At 36.9% G+C, this 18,578-nt stretch overlaps 1 protein-coding gene across 2 annotated transcripts in view; it reads left to right on the forward strand.

Annotated features, from left to right (window-relative positions):
• Positions 1–3,377: 3,377 nt before the first annotated feature.
• Positions 3,378–18,578, forward strand: part of LOC140637268 (butyrophilin subfamily 1 member A1-like) — a 73,453-nt gene continuing 58,252 nt past the window's right edge. The window contains exons 1-2 of one of the 2 annotated variants that reach the window (XM_072833595.1): positions 3,378–3,515; positions 15,006–15,104. In XM_072833595.1, the coding sequence (XP_072689696.1) occupies positions 3,455–3,515; positions 15,006–15,104 (160 nt within the window). In that variant the 5' untranslated portion in view covers positions 3,378–3,454. Of the gene's footprint in view, positions 3,516–12,567; positions 12,707–15,005; positions 15,105–18,578 lie in introns of those variants that run through there. The other variant, XM_072833594.1, reaches the window with a different exon arrangement.

Below are 18,578 nucleotides of genomic sequence, written 5' to 3' on the forward strand. Positions count from 1 at the left end.
TTAGAAAAGACAAATACCCACCATGTGCTTCGACGTGGATGGAACTGGAGGGTATTATGCTGAATGAAATCAGTCAATCGGAGAAGGACAAACATTATATGGTCTCATTCATTTGGGGAATATAAAAAATAGTGAAAGGGAATAAAGGGGAAAGGAGAAAAAATGAGTGGGAAATATCAGGGAGGGAGACAGAACATGAGAGACACCTAACTCTGGGAAACAAACTAGGGGTGGTGGAAGGGGAGGTGGGCCGGGGGTGGGGGTGACTGGGTGACCGGCACTGACGGGGGCACTTGATGGGATGAGCACTGGGTGTTATTCTATATGTTGGCAAATTGAACACCAAATAAAAAATAAATTTATTAAAAAAAAGAAAAAATTGAAAACAAATCAATAATTATAGTTAATTATATGAGTACTGAAGTTTTTTATTAGTGATGTCAAACTGAATGGATTGATAAATGAATGGATAGAAGGATGCAGAGTTAATAAACAAATGGAGTTAAATGTTAACGATAGAAATTAGATTGTGAGTATATAGATATTTACTGCAAAATTCTTGATCTTTGCCAGATTTACAATCTTTTAATTAAATATGTTTTGGGGGATGCCTGGGTGGCTTGGTGGTTGAGCATCTACTTTCAGCTCAGGGTGTGATCTCAAGGTCCCAGTATCGAGTCCCACTTCGGGCTCCCTGCATGGAGCCCGCTTCTCCCTCTGCCTCTGCCTCTGCCTCTCTCTCTCTCTCATGAATAAATAAAATTTTTAAAAAATATGTTTTGGGGAAATATAACAATGCAGAGTTACTACAAAATTAATAAAGATAAAAACTTTTCTTAAAAAGGAAAAGTATGGCTGTGCAGGGCGTGTTTGTGTTGGAAATATGTTTCCATGCCTTGTTCCCCAATTTAGAGATAGTTAAGATTTTGAATACTATGCTATGAATATTGGTTGAATTTTGAATCACAAGAATCTATAAATTTGAGGAATATTTCTTCATATTTGATTATCTTTAAGTAGGAAAACAGCCTAGTCAGGCTAATAATTTAAAATTTTATTGTGCCTATAGGGCTAAATATAGTATAATACTGTGAGGTAAAAAGCCATTGAAAAGTAAAGATATGGGTCACCTGGGTGGGTCAGTGGTTGAGCGTCTGCCTTTGGCTCAGGTTGCAGCTCAGGGTCCTGGGATTTACTCTTGCATTAGGCTCCCCGAAGAGAACCTGTTTTCCCTCTGCCTATGTGTCTGCCTCTCTCTGTGTCTCTCATGAATGAATAAATAAAATCTTTTAAAAAAATGAGTAAAGTCACTCATGTGACTTTGTGGTACTTTGTGGTACTTTGTTATAGGAGTCCTGAGAAAATTGTAGAGCCATGTCTTTCTGGACATGAGGGGGCGAAGAGAGTATGGTTTGCTCTGCAACCTCAATTCTTTGATGACTAGAAGAAAAGTAATTGGTTGTTCAACTTTTCTTGTAGTGATAATTTACAATTATTTACATATGGGATTAAAATGGAAAGTGTACAATTTTGGTCATTTACTATTACTTCTTATTAACACAAATCAAACTTTCTTAGAGAAGTACTAATTCTAGACCTGGAGAAGGCAATGTATAAAGTTTGAGGAATGGGATGTATATAGTCTTGTTTTTTTTTTAGATTGTATTTATTTATTCATGAGAGACACACAGAGAGAGAGGCAGAGACACAGGCAGAGGGGAGAGGCAGGCTCCATGCAGGGAGCCCGACCTGGGACTCCATCCCAGGTCCCCAGGATCAGGCGCTGGGCTGAAGGCGGTGCTAAACCACTGAGCCCCCCGGGCTGCCCCTATATAGTCTTTCAAAAGCTCCCATATGGCTCTGAGAATCTGCACAGCTATGTTGTAGGCTCAGCTAGAGACTCTGTATAGTTGTGTGTATGCTCAGAAAAGACCTGAAAACAATCTTGATCTTTCACTTATTGCTGACCCTGATGCAAGCAGATAGTGAAAACAAGGCGTGCTGTAAACTGCCTGCCTGAGCACTTAATGTACATGTACAGCCTCAATATACACATACAGCTCCTTGTCAAAGACTGGGATTTCTTTTTGGTGCCAAAAATGTTCTCTGTTCAATCATTAGCTAATGACCAAGCAAGCTGAATGAGATTTCAATGGCTACAGCAAACAAACAAAAATGTAAATTTGAGGAATTAGGCTTTAAAAAAAGTCTTTAAATAAACATACAAGCAGCAACAACATTTCTAGAGTTGAAACATCACAATATTTCAAATATCTAGTTTTCTTTCTTTTTTAAAAAATTTGTTGAAATTCAATTTACCAGCATATAACACCCAGTGCTCATCTCATCATGTGCCTTCCCTAATGCCCATCACCTAGTTACCCCATCCCCCCACCCACCTCCCTTTTTGCAACCCTTTGTTTCCAAGAGTTAGGAGTCTCTCATGGTTTGTCTTCCTCTCTAATTTTTTGCACTTAGTTTCCCCATTCTCTTATGGTCCCCTTCACTAGAAATGTCTAGTTTTCAACAAAAGAGTCATGAAGCAAGCAATGAAGCAGAAAGCATTGTTAATACATAGGGGAAAAAATAAATAGCAATTGTTCCTGAGGAAGTCCAGATATTGTACTTGGCAGATAAAAACCTTATTTTTTTTCCTTTAGAATTATTTTATTAAATCATAAATGTGTAATAGCTTCTTAACTCTACACATGTATTCACTTTTTTAAAAAAGGAAAAATATTGTATCTTATTACACCATGATTCTGGCTAATAGCTTTTCAAAACTTTAAGAAAAACCTTAAAAAAGGTTTTACATACATACAAAAACCAATCAATATAATACACGATATTAAGAGAATGATGAGAAAAAACACATTATCACCTCAAAGGAAGAAAAAAAATGACAAAATCCAATGTCTTTTCCTAATTAAAAAACAAAACACTTAACACACTAGAAGGGAATGTTTTCAACTAATGAAGGCCATTTATGAAAATAATATCATAATAAATAATGAAAATATCTAATCTTTCCTCTAAGTTCAGGAACAAAAAGATATCCACACTTACCACTTCTATTCACTGGAGATCTAGACAGAGACCAAAAACAAACAAACAAACAAACAAACTGCATGTATTCAAATGACTAAATGAACAATTGCAACTAAAATGTTTTATGAGTCTATAAAGTCCAAAGTCCAGAGTACCCTTGCTTCTGGAATAAGTCCATATTCCACCTAGCTACAGAGAGCAGTGTTAAGATACCTTCATGCTACTGGTGCATGTGACTGAGCTTCTGTCTAATCCAGGATTTTGCCCTGGGTGGTAAAATCACTCATTTCTGTGCTTGTATAAGGAACACAAAGACATTTCAGAATCCTGCCAACACAGCTCAGAATAGAGTTGGGAATTTCCTTTAGATTACAATTGAACGACCTGAAAAGAACTCCTTCCTGAAATGGTGACTCAGCAAATAGGTCAAGATACAAATTTATGTATGAATAATGAGACACAAAATAGTAAGTTTTACTTGTTTACTGCTATTATTATTTGTGTGTGTGTGTGTGTGTGTGTGTGTGTATAAGTCCACATGTCTAATGTTCCTAAGAAAAGTATTTGAGCCACAAAGATAGAGCAGACACCAGGGTGCAATAGCTAAGAGTTGAATCTATTATTCTGTCAGGTCTGGTCAACCTGACATCTCGTTTCTTCTCACTCCATAATTATAAATGGTCCCAAAGTTCTCAGTTTGATAACCTCTCTCATTAGATATTTCTTTCCAATAAGAAGAAAGATTCTCCTTTTTCATTTTCACCCATGCACTCTAATTTTGGAGAATCTCTGTGTCCCTATATTTTTCTCTTCTATCAGTAATGCTCCCAGGTGAGATGTTTTCTATGTAGTTTAAATTTTGCTGTACTCTCTAACCTCACAATTCCAACTCCTAGCTCACTTCAATCCATCCTTTTCTATATGTCATTAGAATGTCATTTATTTCAAAAATATGTCCAAGAATTAGCATTTAATATATGTGATATTTACATTCTAAAAGTTGAAAAAGATGACACAATAGGATTAAAAACTGATACTCTCATACTGGCCACTCTGTGTAATAATGAAATAAAAGCTTTTTTAAAGAAACATATTGCTGTAGAATTCTAAAAGGCTATTAATATTCATAGTGAATGAATTTTAAGGTGCACCAACTAGGGGTCTTAGGACTAGAGTAGGATCCAACCTATACTGATTATAATTCTGATTCATAGTAAGTACTTTAAAAATTGATATTTACTAAGACTGTCAATACGTGAGTAACTTTTTATGGTTGGGAAAATAATCAAGGACTGTCCAGATGCAAAATGGAAATTGTTCACCAGTGGAGTATCATTCAAGTTATTACTTGCATAAGATTTATATTATACTCTAAAAATGCTTCTTGCAAGAATATGGCATTGGACTACTTTGATGTTTACTTTCCATTTTTATTTGCTTTATAATATTTAAAAAAAGTGTTTCCCTTTTCCACAATAAGCTGTGTGAAACATAGTTGTGTACAATTTCTCCTATGTTTTCTTGTTTTATATACAAGACCATGTCTTACACAGAGGCATTTTTGCTACTATTGACTAACCTATTTAGAATTTTAGGCAAATATAACAGAATAGGAAATATAGTTTGTCATATTCTCTTTCTCAGTAATAATTCCATATCACTTTTGAAATTTAAGACAATTTTTCTCATTGTCTTAATTATGATTTTATGTATGTCATATATAATCCTTTGCTTAATGTCAAAGTAATATTCAGTAGTGGAAAAATATGAGGACAAAAATAAATAACTGGGTGATGGGCACTTGATGGGATGAGCACTGGGTGATATGCTATATATGTTGGCCAATTGAACTCCAATAAAAAAAAAGAGAGAGAGAGAGAGAATGAGAGTTTGGGGGTGGGGAGATAAGAAACAATGTTTTATAGAAATACAAATCAAGTTACATTTCAAAAAAGAATGGAGTGGTAGACATACCTGCTGTAGAATATTTAAGGACATTGAAAAATGAGCAGCTGAGTTAGCAATAAGTCACTATTATTGATCTCTACGAGGGCATGTACAACAAATGGAGAATTAGTGTTACTATACATGACAGCTAAAACAAAAGCAAGTAGTCTGGTCTTCCTATTTTAGAGGAAGAAGATGAGATGCAACATCAAAAGTAACAATCCAAAGATGGCCAAAGTACTTAGGAGGACAGCCGGACAAAAGCCTCCTGCTCAAATAGTACCAATGGTGATTATGTACATAAATCCAAGCCTCCTTATCAGGCATTTGGCTGAGAAAAAAACAAAGATTTATCTCTAGCAAGAAGAAAGATGAAAATATAAAACAAAAAGAAATGAGGATATAACAGAGTTGTATTATAATAGCCAGATCAATTGAGTAAGAATAACTATATCTCAGCTATTTAAATCCTTGTATTTATCTCATTTATTTAAGTCACTTGTCCTTAAAAAAATTTAAATCATCTGAATGACATATAGGACTACATGATGATCTTCAGCAGTATTTTCTGCAAAACCTTTTTGGTAGGTAATCATTTCTTTTTCTTTTTTTAATTGAAAAATAGTAAAGACATAAAGTTAGTTTCAGATATACAATATAAAGATTCAACAATTTGATACATTTCTCAGTACTCAAGATAAGTGTGCTTTTCACTGGGTATTGTAAATGATGAATCACTGAATTCTTCTGAAATTATATTACACTATATGTTAACTAGTTAGAATTTAAATAAAAAGTTGAAACATTAAAAAAAATGTGCTCATAACCCCTTTATCTATTTCACCCTTTCCCCCATAAATCACCCCTGCAGCAACCACTACTGTGTTCCCTATATTTAAGAGTCTGTTTATCTATCTTTTTTCATTATTTATTCATTTGTTTTGTTTCTTAAATTCCACATATGAGTGAAATCATAACTTGTTCATATTTCTCTGACTGGTTTATTTCACTAAGCATTATACCCTGTAGGTCCACCCATGTTGTTGCAAATGACAAGATCTTGACCTTTTTATAGGTGAGCAATATTCCAAGATAGACAGATATCACGTTTTTATCCATTCATCTATCCATGGACACTTGGGTTACTTCCATATCTTGGCTATTGTAAATAATGCTGCAATAAACGTAGGGGTGTTTTCATATATCTTTTCTATTACTATTTTCATTTTCCTTGGGTAAATATCCAATAGTATAATTACTGGATCATAGGGTAGTTCTGTTTTTAATGCTTTTTTAAAAGATTTTATTTATTTATTCATCAGAGACAAAGAAAGGCAGAGATGTAGGCAGAGGGAGAAGCAGGCTTCATGCAGGGAGCCCGATGTGTGATTCGATCCCAGGACTGCAGGATCATGCCCTGAGCCAAAGACAGATGGTGCAGATGCTGAGCCACCCAAGTGTCCCTATTTTTAATCTTTTGAGGAAAATCCATATGGTTTTACACAGTGGCTGCAGCAATTTAGTTCCCATCAATAGTTCACAAGGATTCTTTTTCCACATTCTTGTCAACACTTGCTATATCTTATCATTTTGATTTTAACTATTCTGACAGGTGTAGGTGATAGCCCATTGTGGTTTTGTTTTGCATTTTCACGATAATTAGTGATTTTGAGCATCTTTATATGTGTCTCTTGGCCATTTATGTCTTCTTTGGAAAAATGTCTGTTTAGGTCCTCTGAATATTTTTAAGTGAATTTTTTGGGGAAGGGGGGTGATGAGTTGTAGAAGTTCTTTTTTTAATTTATTTTTATTTAAAATCAATTAGTTAACATATAGTATTAGTTTCAGATGTAGAGTTCAGTAATTTATCAGTTGCGTATAAGTTCTTTATATATGTTGGATATTAGTCACTTATCATATATATTATTTGCAATGTCTCCTCCCCCTCAGTAGGTTGCCTTTTTGTTTTTAAAAAATATTTACTAAGTTTTTAATTCTAACTCCAACATCGTTAATATAGTGTTATATTAGTTTCAGGCGTACAAGGTAGTGATTCAACAATTGTATACTTTACCCAATGCTCATGATGATAAGTGTATTCTTAACCCCCATCATCTATTTCACTTATCCTCCCACCAATCTCCCCTTTGGTCACCCTCTGTTCTCTATAGTTAATAGTTTGTTTTTTGATTTGTCTTCCTTTTTGTTTGTTTGTTTTGTTTCTTAAATTCCACATATGAGTGGAATCATATGGTATTGTCTTTCTCTGACTGATTTATTTTGTTTAGCATTATACTCTCTAGATCTATTCACATTGTTGCAAATGACAAGATTCATTCCTTTTTATGGCTGAATAATATTCCCTTGTGTGAATGTATGTATGTGTGTGTATTTGGAGAAATGTATGTATATGTATATATACATAGATGTCTGTTCGTGTCTTCTGCACACTTTTTAACTGGATTTTATTGGGAGGGTGTTTTTTTTACTATGTATAATTTTTTATTGGAGTTTGATTTGCCAGCATATAGTATAATACCCAGTACTCAACCCTCAAGTGCCCGCCTCAGTGCCCATCACCCAGTCACCCCAACGCCTTGCCCACCTCCCCTTCCACTACCCCTTGTTCGTTTCCCAGAGTTAGGAGTCTCTCCTGTTTTGTCATCCTCTCTGATTTTTCCCATTCATTTTCTCTCCTTTCCCCTATAATCCCTTTCACTACTTTTTATTTTCTCCGTATGAGTGAAACCATATGATTGCCCTTCTCTGATTGACTTACTTCACTTAGCATAATACCCTCCAGTTCCATCCACGTTGAAGCAAATGGTGGGTATGTGTCATTTCTAATGGCTGAGGAATATTCCATTGTATACATAGACCACATTTTCTTTAACCATTCATCTTTTGATGGACACTGAGGCCATGTTAAAGTCTCCCAGTATAAGTGCATTATTATCTAAGAATGTCTTAACTTTGGTTATTAATTGACTGATATGCTTGACAGCTCCGATATTAGGGGCATAAATATTCATGATTGTTAGGTCCTCTTGTTGGATAGATTCTTTAAGTATGATAGAGTGTTCCTCTTCATCTCTTATTATACTCTTCGGGATAAACTTTAATTTATCTGATATGAGGATGGCTACCCCTGCTTTCTTTTGAGGACCATTTGAGTGGTAAATGGTTCTCCAACTTTCATTTTCAGGCTGGAGGTGTCCTTAGGTCTCAAATGAGTCTCTTGTAGACAGCAAATAGATGGGTCTTGCTTTTTTATCCAGTCTGAAACCCTGCGGCTTTTGATGGGATCATTAAGCCCATTCACGTTCAGAGTTACTATTGAAAGATATGAATTTATTGTCATCATAATATCTATTCAGTCCCTGTTTTGTGGCTTATTTCTTTGGGTATCCTCTTTCTTTTACAGAGTCCCTCTTAATATTTCTTGCAGAGCTGGTTTGGAGGTCACATATTCTGTCAGTTTCTGCCTATCTTGGAAGCTGTTTATCTCTCCTTCTATTCTGAATGAGAGCCTTGCTGATAAAGTATTCTTGGCTGCAGGTTCTTCTCATTTAGGATCCTGAATATATCCTGCCAGCCCTTTCTGGCCTGCCAGGTCTCTGTGGAGAAGTCTGCTGTTAACCTAATACTTCTCCCCATAATTGTTAGGGATCTCTTGTCTCTTGATGTTTTAAGGATCTTTTCTTTATCTTTGGAATTTGCAAGTTTCACTATTAAATGTCAAGGTGTTGAACGGTTTTTATTGATTTTAGGGGGGGACCTCTCTATCTCCTGGATCTGAATGCCTGTTTCCCTTCCCATGTTAGGGAAGTTCTCAGCTATGATTTGTTCAAATACACTTTCTGGTCCTCTGTCTCTTTCAGCGTCCTCTGGAACCCCAATTAAATGTAGATTTTTCCTTCTGAAGCTGTCATTTATGTCCCTTAACCTTTCCTCATGGTCTTTTAATTGTTTTTCTCTTTTTTCCTCCTTCCTTGCCATCAACTTGTCTTCTATGTCACTCACTCCTTCCTCTATGTCATTAATCCTCCTTGTTAGGACTTCCAGTTTGGATTGCATCTCATTTAAATGATTTTTTAATTTTGGCATGATTAGATCTAAATTCTGCAGTCATGAAGTCTCTTGAATCCTTTATGCTTTTTTCCAGAGCCACTGGTAGCTTTATAATTGCTTCTGAATTGGCTTTCTGACATCAGATTGTAATCCAAATTCTGTAACTCTGTGGCAGAGAGTACTGTTTTTGATTCTTTCTTTTGTGATGAGTTCTTCTTTCTAGGGAAAGAATCTGGTGTGAATTTTTAAAGTTCCCACTTCTGGGCTTTCCTGTCCCAGAGGCTTTCGCCACCCAGCGTTAGCCTAGCTCCTAGTGGGGGCCCCTCCCCCACTTGATTCTTTTTTTTTTTATTTTTTCAATCTTCCTACCTTGTTAGAAGCAAAAACCCTTCTTTCTGTAGCATTCTAGCTGTTCTCTCTTTAAAACTCAGGCCAAATTCATAGGTTTTTCAGGATGATTTGAAAGTTATCTAGGTAAGTTGGTGGGGACAGGTGACTTGGGGACCCTCCTACTCTTCTGCCATCTTGCCCCGCCCAGTTTATGGTCATTTTAGTTTGAAGACATTCTTTTCTCTTGTCCTCTCCATGTTTTAAGTATATGTTATTATATTTTATATCCTTTTTGTGAGTTTTTACTTATTTTTTATAGATATATGCATTTTTACTATTTTGTGTTTTCTACTTTTTTACTGTCACTTTTGGTCTCTCTTTTCCAATCACAGTCCCCTTTAATACCTCTTGCAGGAGTGGTTTAGTGGCCATGAACTCCTTTAGTTTTTGTTTGCCTGGGAAACTTTCTCTCTCCTTCTATTCTGAAGATACCCTTGCTGGATAGAGTATACTTGGCTACAGATTTTTCTCACTTAGCACTTTGAATATATCATGGCACTGCCTTCTGGCTTGGAAAGCTTCAGCTGAAAAATCTCCTGCTAGTCTTATGGGTTTTCCTCTCTATGTTACTTCTTCTTTTGTCTTGCTGCTTTAAAATTTTTTTCTTTATCACTATGTTTTGCCAGTTTAGTGACAATATGTGTTACTGTTGGTCTAACTCCTGTCGTGTTTGATGGCAGTTCTGCCATCAAGACCCAATTGTGCCTCTTGGGTCTGGATGTCCGTTTCCTTCCCCAGAATAGGGAAGGTATGAGCTATTAGCTCTTCAAATAAATGTTCTCCCTTTTCTCCCTCTTCTTGTTTTGAGACTCCTATAATATGAATGTTATTATGTTTGATGGAGTAACTGAATTCCTTAAGTCTATTCTCACTTTGCATAATTCTTTTCTCTCTTTTGTTCACCTTCATTATTTTCCATTATTTTGTCTTCTAGTCACTAATTTGTCCCTTTGCTTCTTCCAGCCTGTGTTCATTGAATCGAGTCTGTATCCAATATAATTGATTGCACTCTTCATCTCTGATCAACTCTTTTTAACCTCTTATATCTGTGGTAAGAATCTCCTTTTTGTCTTGTCTTCTATTCTTTTCTTAACCCCAGTGAGTATACTTGTACCACTTTAAATTCTCCATCAGGTATGTTATTATATCTGTTTTGCTCTGGATTTCTGGCTGTGACCTTATCTTGTCCTTTCATTTGGCATAAGTTTTTCCATCTTTGAATTTTGTCTAAGCCTCTCCCTTCTCTGTGTTAGAAATTATGTCTCCTGCTCCTGAAAATTTTGGCTTAATGAAGAAGAGATCACGTAGTGTCCAGGGCCTGGAACTTAGGAAATGTTTCTTATATGTGCTTTGTGTGCTCTGTTATTGTGTTTTGGCTGACTATCCTTCAGGCCTGCCATCTACAGAGGCTCTGCTTGCCTTCTGTGGGCAGTGCTTTGTCTCTGGCCTGAATGTGGCAAGTTTTAAGTAAGTGTGCTCTGGTCTGCTTGTGATGGGATAATTGACATCACTTCCACCAGAATGGAGGCCTACAAAACTCTCTGGTTGGGAAATGTGATGTAGGTAGTAGTTTGTTCTGGTCTTCTAGGGCAGGGGCCACTACACTGAGACTGAGGCAAGCTTGACTGAGAAAGGCAGTCCTGCCAGAGTGCGAGGAGATAGGCTTTAATGAGCAAGTTAAGTAGATGTGTCAGCATTGTGCTGCTTCCCAAGGTGGATTTGTGTTTATGCTGAGGGGCAGGGCAGAGACATGGTGACAGCCAGTTTCTTTGTTCCCAGAGATTGTCTCTGTGAATGCTGCCTCTCAGAGATATGCTTCAAAAAAGAGTGAATAATCTCCCCACTGTGTGCCCCAGGTGTTTTTCAGATCTCTTTTTACACACTCTCTGTCCCCCAGGTTATTTGCCTGTCTTCTTTCCAGAAGCAGGGCAGTGCCTTCAGGTCTCTATCCCACCCAAGCCTGCTGAACTTTAAAACTCCAGTTCCACTGATTGTAAGAACTCATGAAATTTAGCCTCTTTCATTTCCCAAGCTGATGGATTTGGAGAAACATTCTCCTTGTGCATTCCACTGTGTGTTCCTTTCTTCCTTGCCTTTCTCTTGACCACAGCTCTCTCTGATTTCCACAGCACCTGCTATTCATTTCTCCCATAAACCATATCTCTGCACCTGCTACTTTTTTAGGGTGTCCTCTTCTCTCCCTTTAATTGTGGAATTAGTTCTGTCACTCTTCATGGTGGTTTCTTTGGTATTTAGGATGATTTGATAGTTATCTAGTTATGTCCATGGGATGAGATGAGCCTATGGTCCTATTCTGCTGCCATTTTCCCTCTTAATGTCTTCTATTATTTTTTCAAGTCCAGTGAGTATCCTTATAATCATTGTTTTAAATTCTCCATCATGCATGTTACTTATATCTGTTTTATTTAGATCTCTGGCCTTGGTCTTATCTTGTTCTTTCATTTGGGAGAAATTCTTGTCTTCTTATTTTGCCTAAATCTCTGCCACCTTCTCTCTGTTAGAAAACCCAGTTATGTCTCCTGCTCCTGAAAATAATGGCTTATGAAGAAGAGGGCATGTAATTTCCAGGGCCTGGTGCTTTAGGAAGTGTCTCCACTTAGTGCTGCATGTGCTGTACAGTTTTGCTCTGACTGCTCTATTCTTCAAGCAGTGGTCTTCAGAGGCTCTCCTTGCCTGTGGCAAGTGTTTGGTCCCTGGTCTGAATATAGTGAGTTTAACTAGGTGTATTGTGGTCTATTGGTGAAATAAAACCTGTTACTTCCTCCACCAGAGGAGGCCCTGCATACTTCTCTGGTTGGGAGAAATCATGTGGGCAAGGGTTTCTGCTGTCTTCTGGGGGAATGACATGTCATGCTGGGACTGAGGCCAGCTTGGCTGAGAAAGGAAGTTCTACTAGAGTGCAGGGTGTGAGGCTTGGTGTATGCCAGTTAGGCAGTCAGTATTGGTATTGTGCTAGTTCCCACAGGTGGCCATGGGCTTCTGATAAGGGACAGGAAAGGGAAATGATGCCAGCTAGTTCCTTTGTTTTTGGAGAGGTGTCTCTGTGAACTCTCCCTCTCAGGGACACACTCTGAGGGGGGGAAATAATTTCCCCACTGTGCACCCCAGGTACTCTTCAGATCACTGTTTCCATGCTGCATCTCTATGAATTGTTTGCCTTCTTTCCAAGAGCAGCCCCAGTGCCTTCAAGACCTACTGGAGCCAAGCTCCCTGACATTTAATACTTCAGGTTAGTCCCCTTTGATGGCAAGAATTCATGAAATTTAACCACTTTCGCTTTCCAAGCCAATGACTATGGGAAATTTTCTCCTGGTTCATTCCTCTGTGTGTTCTCTCTCTCTCTCTCTCTCTCTCTCTCTCTCTCTCCCTCACTCTCTCTCTTTCTCTCTCTGTCACTCTCTTATCCTTCTTCATAAACAGAGCTTCCTCCCCTGTATAGAAGCCAGGGATCATTTCTTCCTTAAATTATGTCTATGCACTTCCTAAATTCTTCAATGTGGTATCTTATCTACCTTTAGTTGTGGAATTTTTTCTTGTCTTCAGGCCAGTTTCTGGGGTATTTAAGATTATTTGATAGTTACCAGTTGCATTCATAGGTGGAAGCAATCCTGGGGTCCTGCTAGTCTGCCACCATTTTCTCACTCTGTTGTTTTCTTGCTATAGTGTCATTGCATAATGAATACATGTAATTCAATAAGAAAATAATCCACTCCAATATAACTTAAGATGTTTTTTTCAAAGTCTACTTTGGCCTTCCCTTCTTTTCTTGTTTTGGCATGACTGGTATTCCCTGGTAATAAAACAAAGACAAAATGTAGTTGTATTGTTATAGTCAAGTGACTCAAATGATGTTATAACTCCATCACTGCACTACAAACTGTCTTGATTACAACTCCTCATCTTTGTTATTGTAGTGAAAAGCAGTTATAAGCCATACACCATGATTGAACATAGTTGAGTTCTGTGGACACTGACATTTGAATTTCATATTATTTTTGCATCACTTTTTTCTTTTTTTCAATGACTTTACCTTGTTTTTTCTTTTTTTTTCTTTAAATTCAACTTGCCAACATATAGTACATCCTTAGTTTCAGAGGTAATTTTCAATAATTCATCATTTGCATATAACACTTAGTAATCATGTCATGTGCCCTCCTTAATGCTTGTCACCCAGTTACCCTATCCACCCTTCAACAACCCACCCCTTCAGTAACTCTCAGTTTGCTTCCCAGAGTTAAAAGTCTCTCATGGTTTGGCTTCCTCTATGATTTTTCCCCTTCACTTTCCCCTCCTTTCTTTGTGGTTCCTTGCATTATTTCTTGTATTTCACATATGAGTGACACCATATGATAATTCTCTTTCTGTTATTGGCTTATTTCACTTAGCATAATACCCTCCATTTCCATTCATGTCGATATAAATGGTAGGTATTCATCCTTTCTGCTGGCCAAGTATTATTCCTTTATATAAATATACCACATCTTCTTTATCCATTGATCTGTTGAAGGACATCTCAGTTCCTTCCACAGTTTGGCTATTGTGGACATTGCTACTACAAACATTGGGGTGTAGGTACTCCTTCATTTCACTACATCTGTATCTTTGAGGTAAATACTCAGTAGTGAAATTGATTACTTGAAGGGTATCTCTATTTTTAACTTCTTGAGGAAACTCTATACAGTTTTCCAGAGTGGGCTGTACCAGCTGCATTTCCACCAACAGTGTAAGAGGGTTCCCCTTTCTCCACATCCTTGCCAACACTTATTGTTTCCTGTCTTGTTAATTTTAGCCATTCTGACTGGTGTAAGGTGGTATCACATCGTGGTTTTGATTTGTATTTCCCTGATGACAAGTGATGTGGAGCATTTTTTTCACATGTCTGATTTTAAAAACTGAAATCTATCCTGAAATCACAAATCTTCCAAAAATATATATTAGACTTGATTTGGTTTCTGGACCAAAGTCTGGCTATATCATTTTTGGCTCCATAGAGTATAGTAAAGTGATGAGAAGAGCCCTGAAACTTGACAGATATTCCCTCATTTACTGTGAAGTGTTCACACTCAAGAATTTTTCAAAACTCATGGAATGAGCATCTCCCTAACCTTTGGCCCACCCTGAGATATTCAATCCCATGCTGTCTTCTGAGTGGCTGCTGTCATCTCCTTAGCTTTATCTCTGAAAATTGCTTAGCTTTATCTCTGAAAATTGAAACTTGGTCATAGACCTATAGGTTACTGGAAGTATAGAATAAAACTTGTATGGTAGAAACAGCAATAAGGGAATCCTGGGTGGAGCAGCGGTTTAGCGCCTGCCTTTTGCCCAGGGCGCGATTCTGGAGACCCGGGATCGAATCCCACATCGGGCTCCCGGTGCATGGAGCCTGCTTCTCTCTCTGCCTGTGTCTCTGCCTCTCTCTCTCTGTGTGTGTGTGACTATCATAAATTTAAAAAAAAAAAAAAAAGAAAGAAACAGCAATAAGATGGTCTGGATGTTAATAAGAAAATTCTTTGGCATTGATTTTTCAGAGTTCCACCCTGGAGTAGATACAAACTTCAATTGCCTCTTACTCCTAGAGACCTTCATCATTATTATTTCTCTGTTCATAAAGGAATATCGTGATAGTGGTAAGTTAGTAAATATGTAAAATCATGATATCTTAAGTGTTTACTACTCTAATTTTGACATGGTTTCTGAATGATGATTATAACAGAGATAAGCAGGCTCTAACTTCATTATAAAAACAGAATTGGAGGTTAAAAATGTAATAGTCTCTTTTGTTTACTTTTCACTTTTTAAAAAAAGATTTTATTTATTTATTCATGACAGACAGAGAGAGAGAGAAAAAAAGAGAGGCAGAGACACAGTCAGAGGAAGAAGCAAGCTTCCATGCAGGGAACCTGATGTGGGACTCGATCCCGGGTCTCCAGGATCACACCCCGGGCTGAAGGTCCTGCTAAACCACTGGGCCACCAGGGCAGACCACTTTTCACTTTTTATATTTACTTCTAAGCAACATATTTAAGAGAGATTTTGACAAACTACAATTCATCAAGTATATTATTCCCAGAATTATAAAGGTTCTGAAAACATGTCTCTAAAATTAACAGTATAAATAATATTTAACAGAGAAATCCACAGTATTTGAGTTACATGTAAAATATTTGATTATTTTGATAACTTGTCATTAAAAGAAGATTTTCTCTCTCTTCCATTATTTCAACTGTTAGGATTAGAAATAAATGGTTGAAGTTGTAAAGTACCATATTTGACTCTATATAAAAAAGAATTTTAATAATGAGATCTTTCTTTTTATTAAGTATTTTTCCAAAAAAGTCATGAGTTCAATCCACTGATAGCATTTAATCAAAATCTTAATGGTCACATGAAGGAGTTATTTTTCTAATTAGAGAATAGGTTCTTATATTAGAGAATGGATACTAAGTTAGATGGAGGATTAAAATAGAATATATTTTATCATAAACAACGTGAAAGTATAAGAAATTCTTAATTTTCAAGCAAAAGTTATGGGGAAATGTTAAGGAATTTTTACTACATTTTTTCACAATTTTTAACATTGTTTTCTGCAAAAAAAAAAAACCTCATTAGAATAACATATTATACAGTACCTACAAATTCAAAAATCCTGAACATGTAGAAACAACCAAATAAATAAAGTGGGATTTTGTCACTATTCATAGAAGGCAATAGGAATAAATTATTATTATTGAATGAAATCCTACAAAATATATTTTATTCTGAAAACAAAAACACTGAATTAAAAATACTATTAAATAAAAGCAAGACAAAATAAAAAAATTTAAATGAATATAACATTGTCAACACAACAATAAAAATGGATATTGGTACAAAACAGAAGCAAAGTTTGAACAAATATATTTTAACATTCCTAATCATACATTGAAACACTCACTATACTATTAGAATCTGGTACAAAATATATAGTCATGCAATCTAATTTAAGAATTTCAGATACAAAATCTGTATAAGGACTAATTGCAAATATTTTACCAGAGACTATTATTAGAACTGACAATAGGAAAGCTGCTGTTTTAATCTCATAGGTGATAAAAGAGATAGACTGGTTTTTATTTGTGTGACTCTTGCCCCAATAAGTCATTATAACTCTAATGGGAATATTCAGACCTACGAAATTGCAAAGATTCTGCATGGTCAGCCCCAGATGTGGGCCCACAAAGCTAGTTATATCCATGTATTCTTATGTTAGTCCTCATAGTGCTACACATATACTGCATATGTAACCACTAAAATCCTGCAATGACATTTTTCATGAAAAGGATGTGTGCAGGACTGGCTTCATAGATATGCAATTTATGCAGCTGTTCAGGGCTCAGTGCTGAGAATATCCTTGGTATAATGTTCTTTCATTATATTGAATTTTTTGTAAGTTTATCTTTGAATATCTGTTTTATAAATGAAGTCCAGTAAGACAATAGACCATGCATATGAGCAGAGAAAGCAGTGAATTGATTCACAGTACATGCAAGCATTTGTGTTCCAGCAGCAGTCCACACACAGTGGGCTCAGGCTTCCAGGTAACACTATCGGTGCACCAACAGTGATTGGCCCAGTGCATTCCCAAATACCTGTGGCAGAACAGAACACCATGGGGCCAGGGAAGTGACTGGGCTTTGAACTGGGCCCAGATATGTGACAGTGACATTGGCAGCAGCAGCAGAAGTGGCATTAGTGGCTAAAGTTGTGGAGAAGAGGAGGTTTTCATGTGTGCAGGGAAAGGGCCTGCCATGGGAAGCCAACTTGTCCATCTGCCCCCAACCCCTATTCCTAAGGCATGTGCACAAATATTAACTCTCTGTTCCAAGTATTGGGAGAGGAACTGCCAGAGATTAGTCAGTATACTTTGCCAGTAAATAATTTTAAAATAAAAGTGTACAAATGGACATTGTAATGATTCATATGTGAAAGAATTCTTCAAACGGTTTAGAGTTTGGGTTTTGAAAAACCACTAAAACAATGCACAGAAAGATTCACAGGCTTGCAAATATTAGTTAAAGTTAAAGGTTGTCACATTCAATTTATAAAATAACATGTTTATACAAAGCTTTGGATGAACTAGTATTAATGAAGAAGGTCATTTTTTTAAAAGATTTTATTTATTTATTCATGAGAGACACAGAGAGAGAGGCAGAGACACAGGCAGAGGAAGAAGGAGCCTTCATGCAGGGAGCCTGACATGGGATTCGATCCCGGGACTCCAGGATCATGCCCTGGGTCGAAAGCAGGCACTAAACCACTGAGCCACCCAGGGATCCCCGAAGAAGACCATTTTTGAGTTAATTTACTGTGTAATCAAAAATCCAACTTTACAGTACATTAAAAAAACATTTTGAGTTATAAACAAATACTGAAGCTACTTTCAGTTTCTTGTATAGCATATACCAGTTACTGGAAATGTCAGAGAAACATCAAAATAACATTGTACAAATTTACCTTTAAGGTAGAACTTCCTGATTGGCAGAGTAAGAATCTGCGTAAATACACTTCTCCAAAAAAGTAAATAAAAAATATACAAAAAAAAAAAAGGCAAGGAAAATACTGGGCTTATTGCCAAAATCAATCAACTCTAGAAATTAAACAATGTTGTGCAACAATTCACAGCTTATTTCTTTGGGAAGAACTGCTAAACTACATAAGAACAGTACAAGTTTGTGCATTGTAACATGGCCTACTCCTGTCCCTCTCTCTCCAACTCTGTGATAGCCTTTTTTTTTTTTTTTAAAGATTTTATTTATTTATTCATGACAGAGAGAGAGAGAGGCAGATGTGAGACTTGATCTTGGGTCTCCAGGATCACACCCCTGGCGGAAGGTGGCGCTAAGCCACTAGGTCACCGGGACTGCCCTGTGATAGCCTTTAAAACAGCAGCCTGGCGGGGATCCCTGGGTGGCGCAGTGGTTTGGCGCCTACCTTTGGCCCAGGGCGCGATCCTGGAGACCCGGGATCGAATCCCACATCAGGCTCCCAGTGCATGGAGCCTGCTTCTCCCTCTGCCTGTGTCTCTGCCTCTCTCTCTCTCTCTCTGTGACTATCATAAATAA

Source organism: Canis lupus, chromosome 7 (assembly GCF_048164855.1).
Source record: "Canis lupus baileyi chromosome 7, mCanLup2.hap1, whole genome shotgun sequence".
NCBI classification, from domain to species: Eukaryota; Metazoa; Chordata; class Mammalia; order Carnivora; family Canidae; genus Canis; species Canis lupus.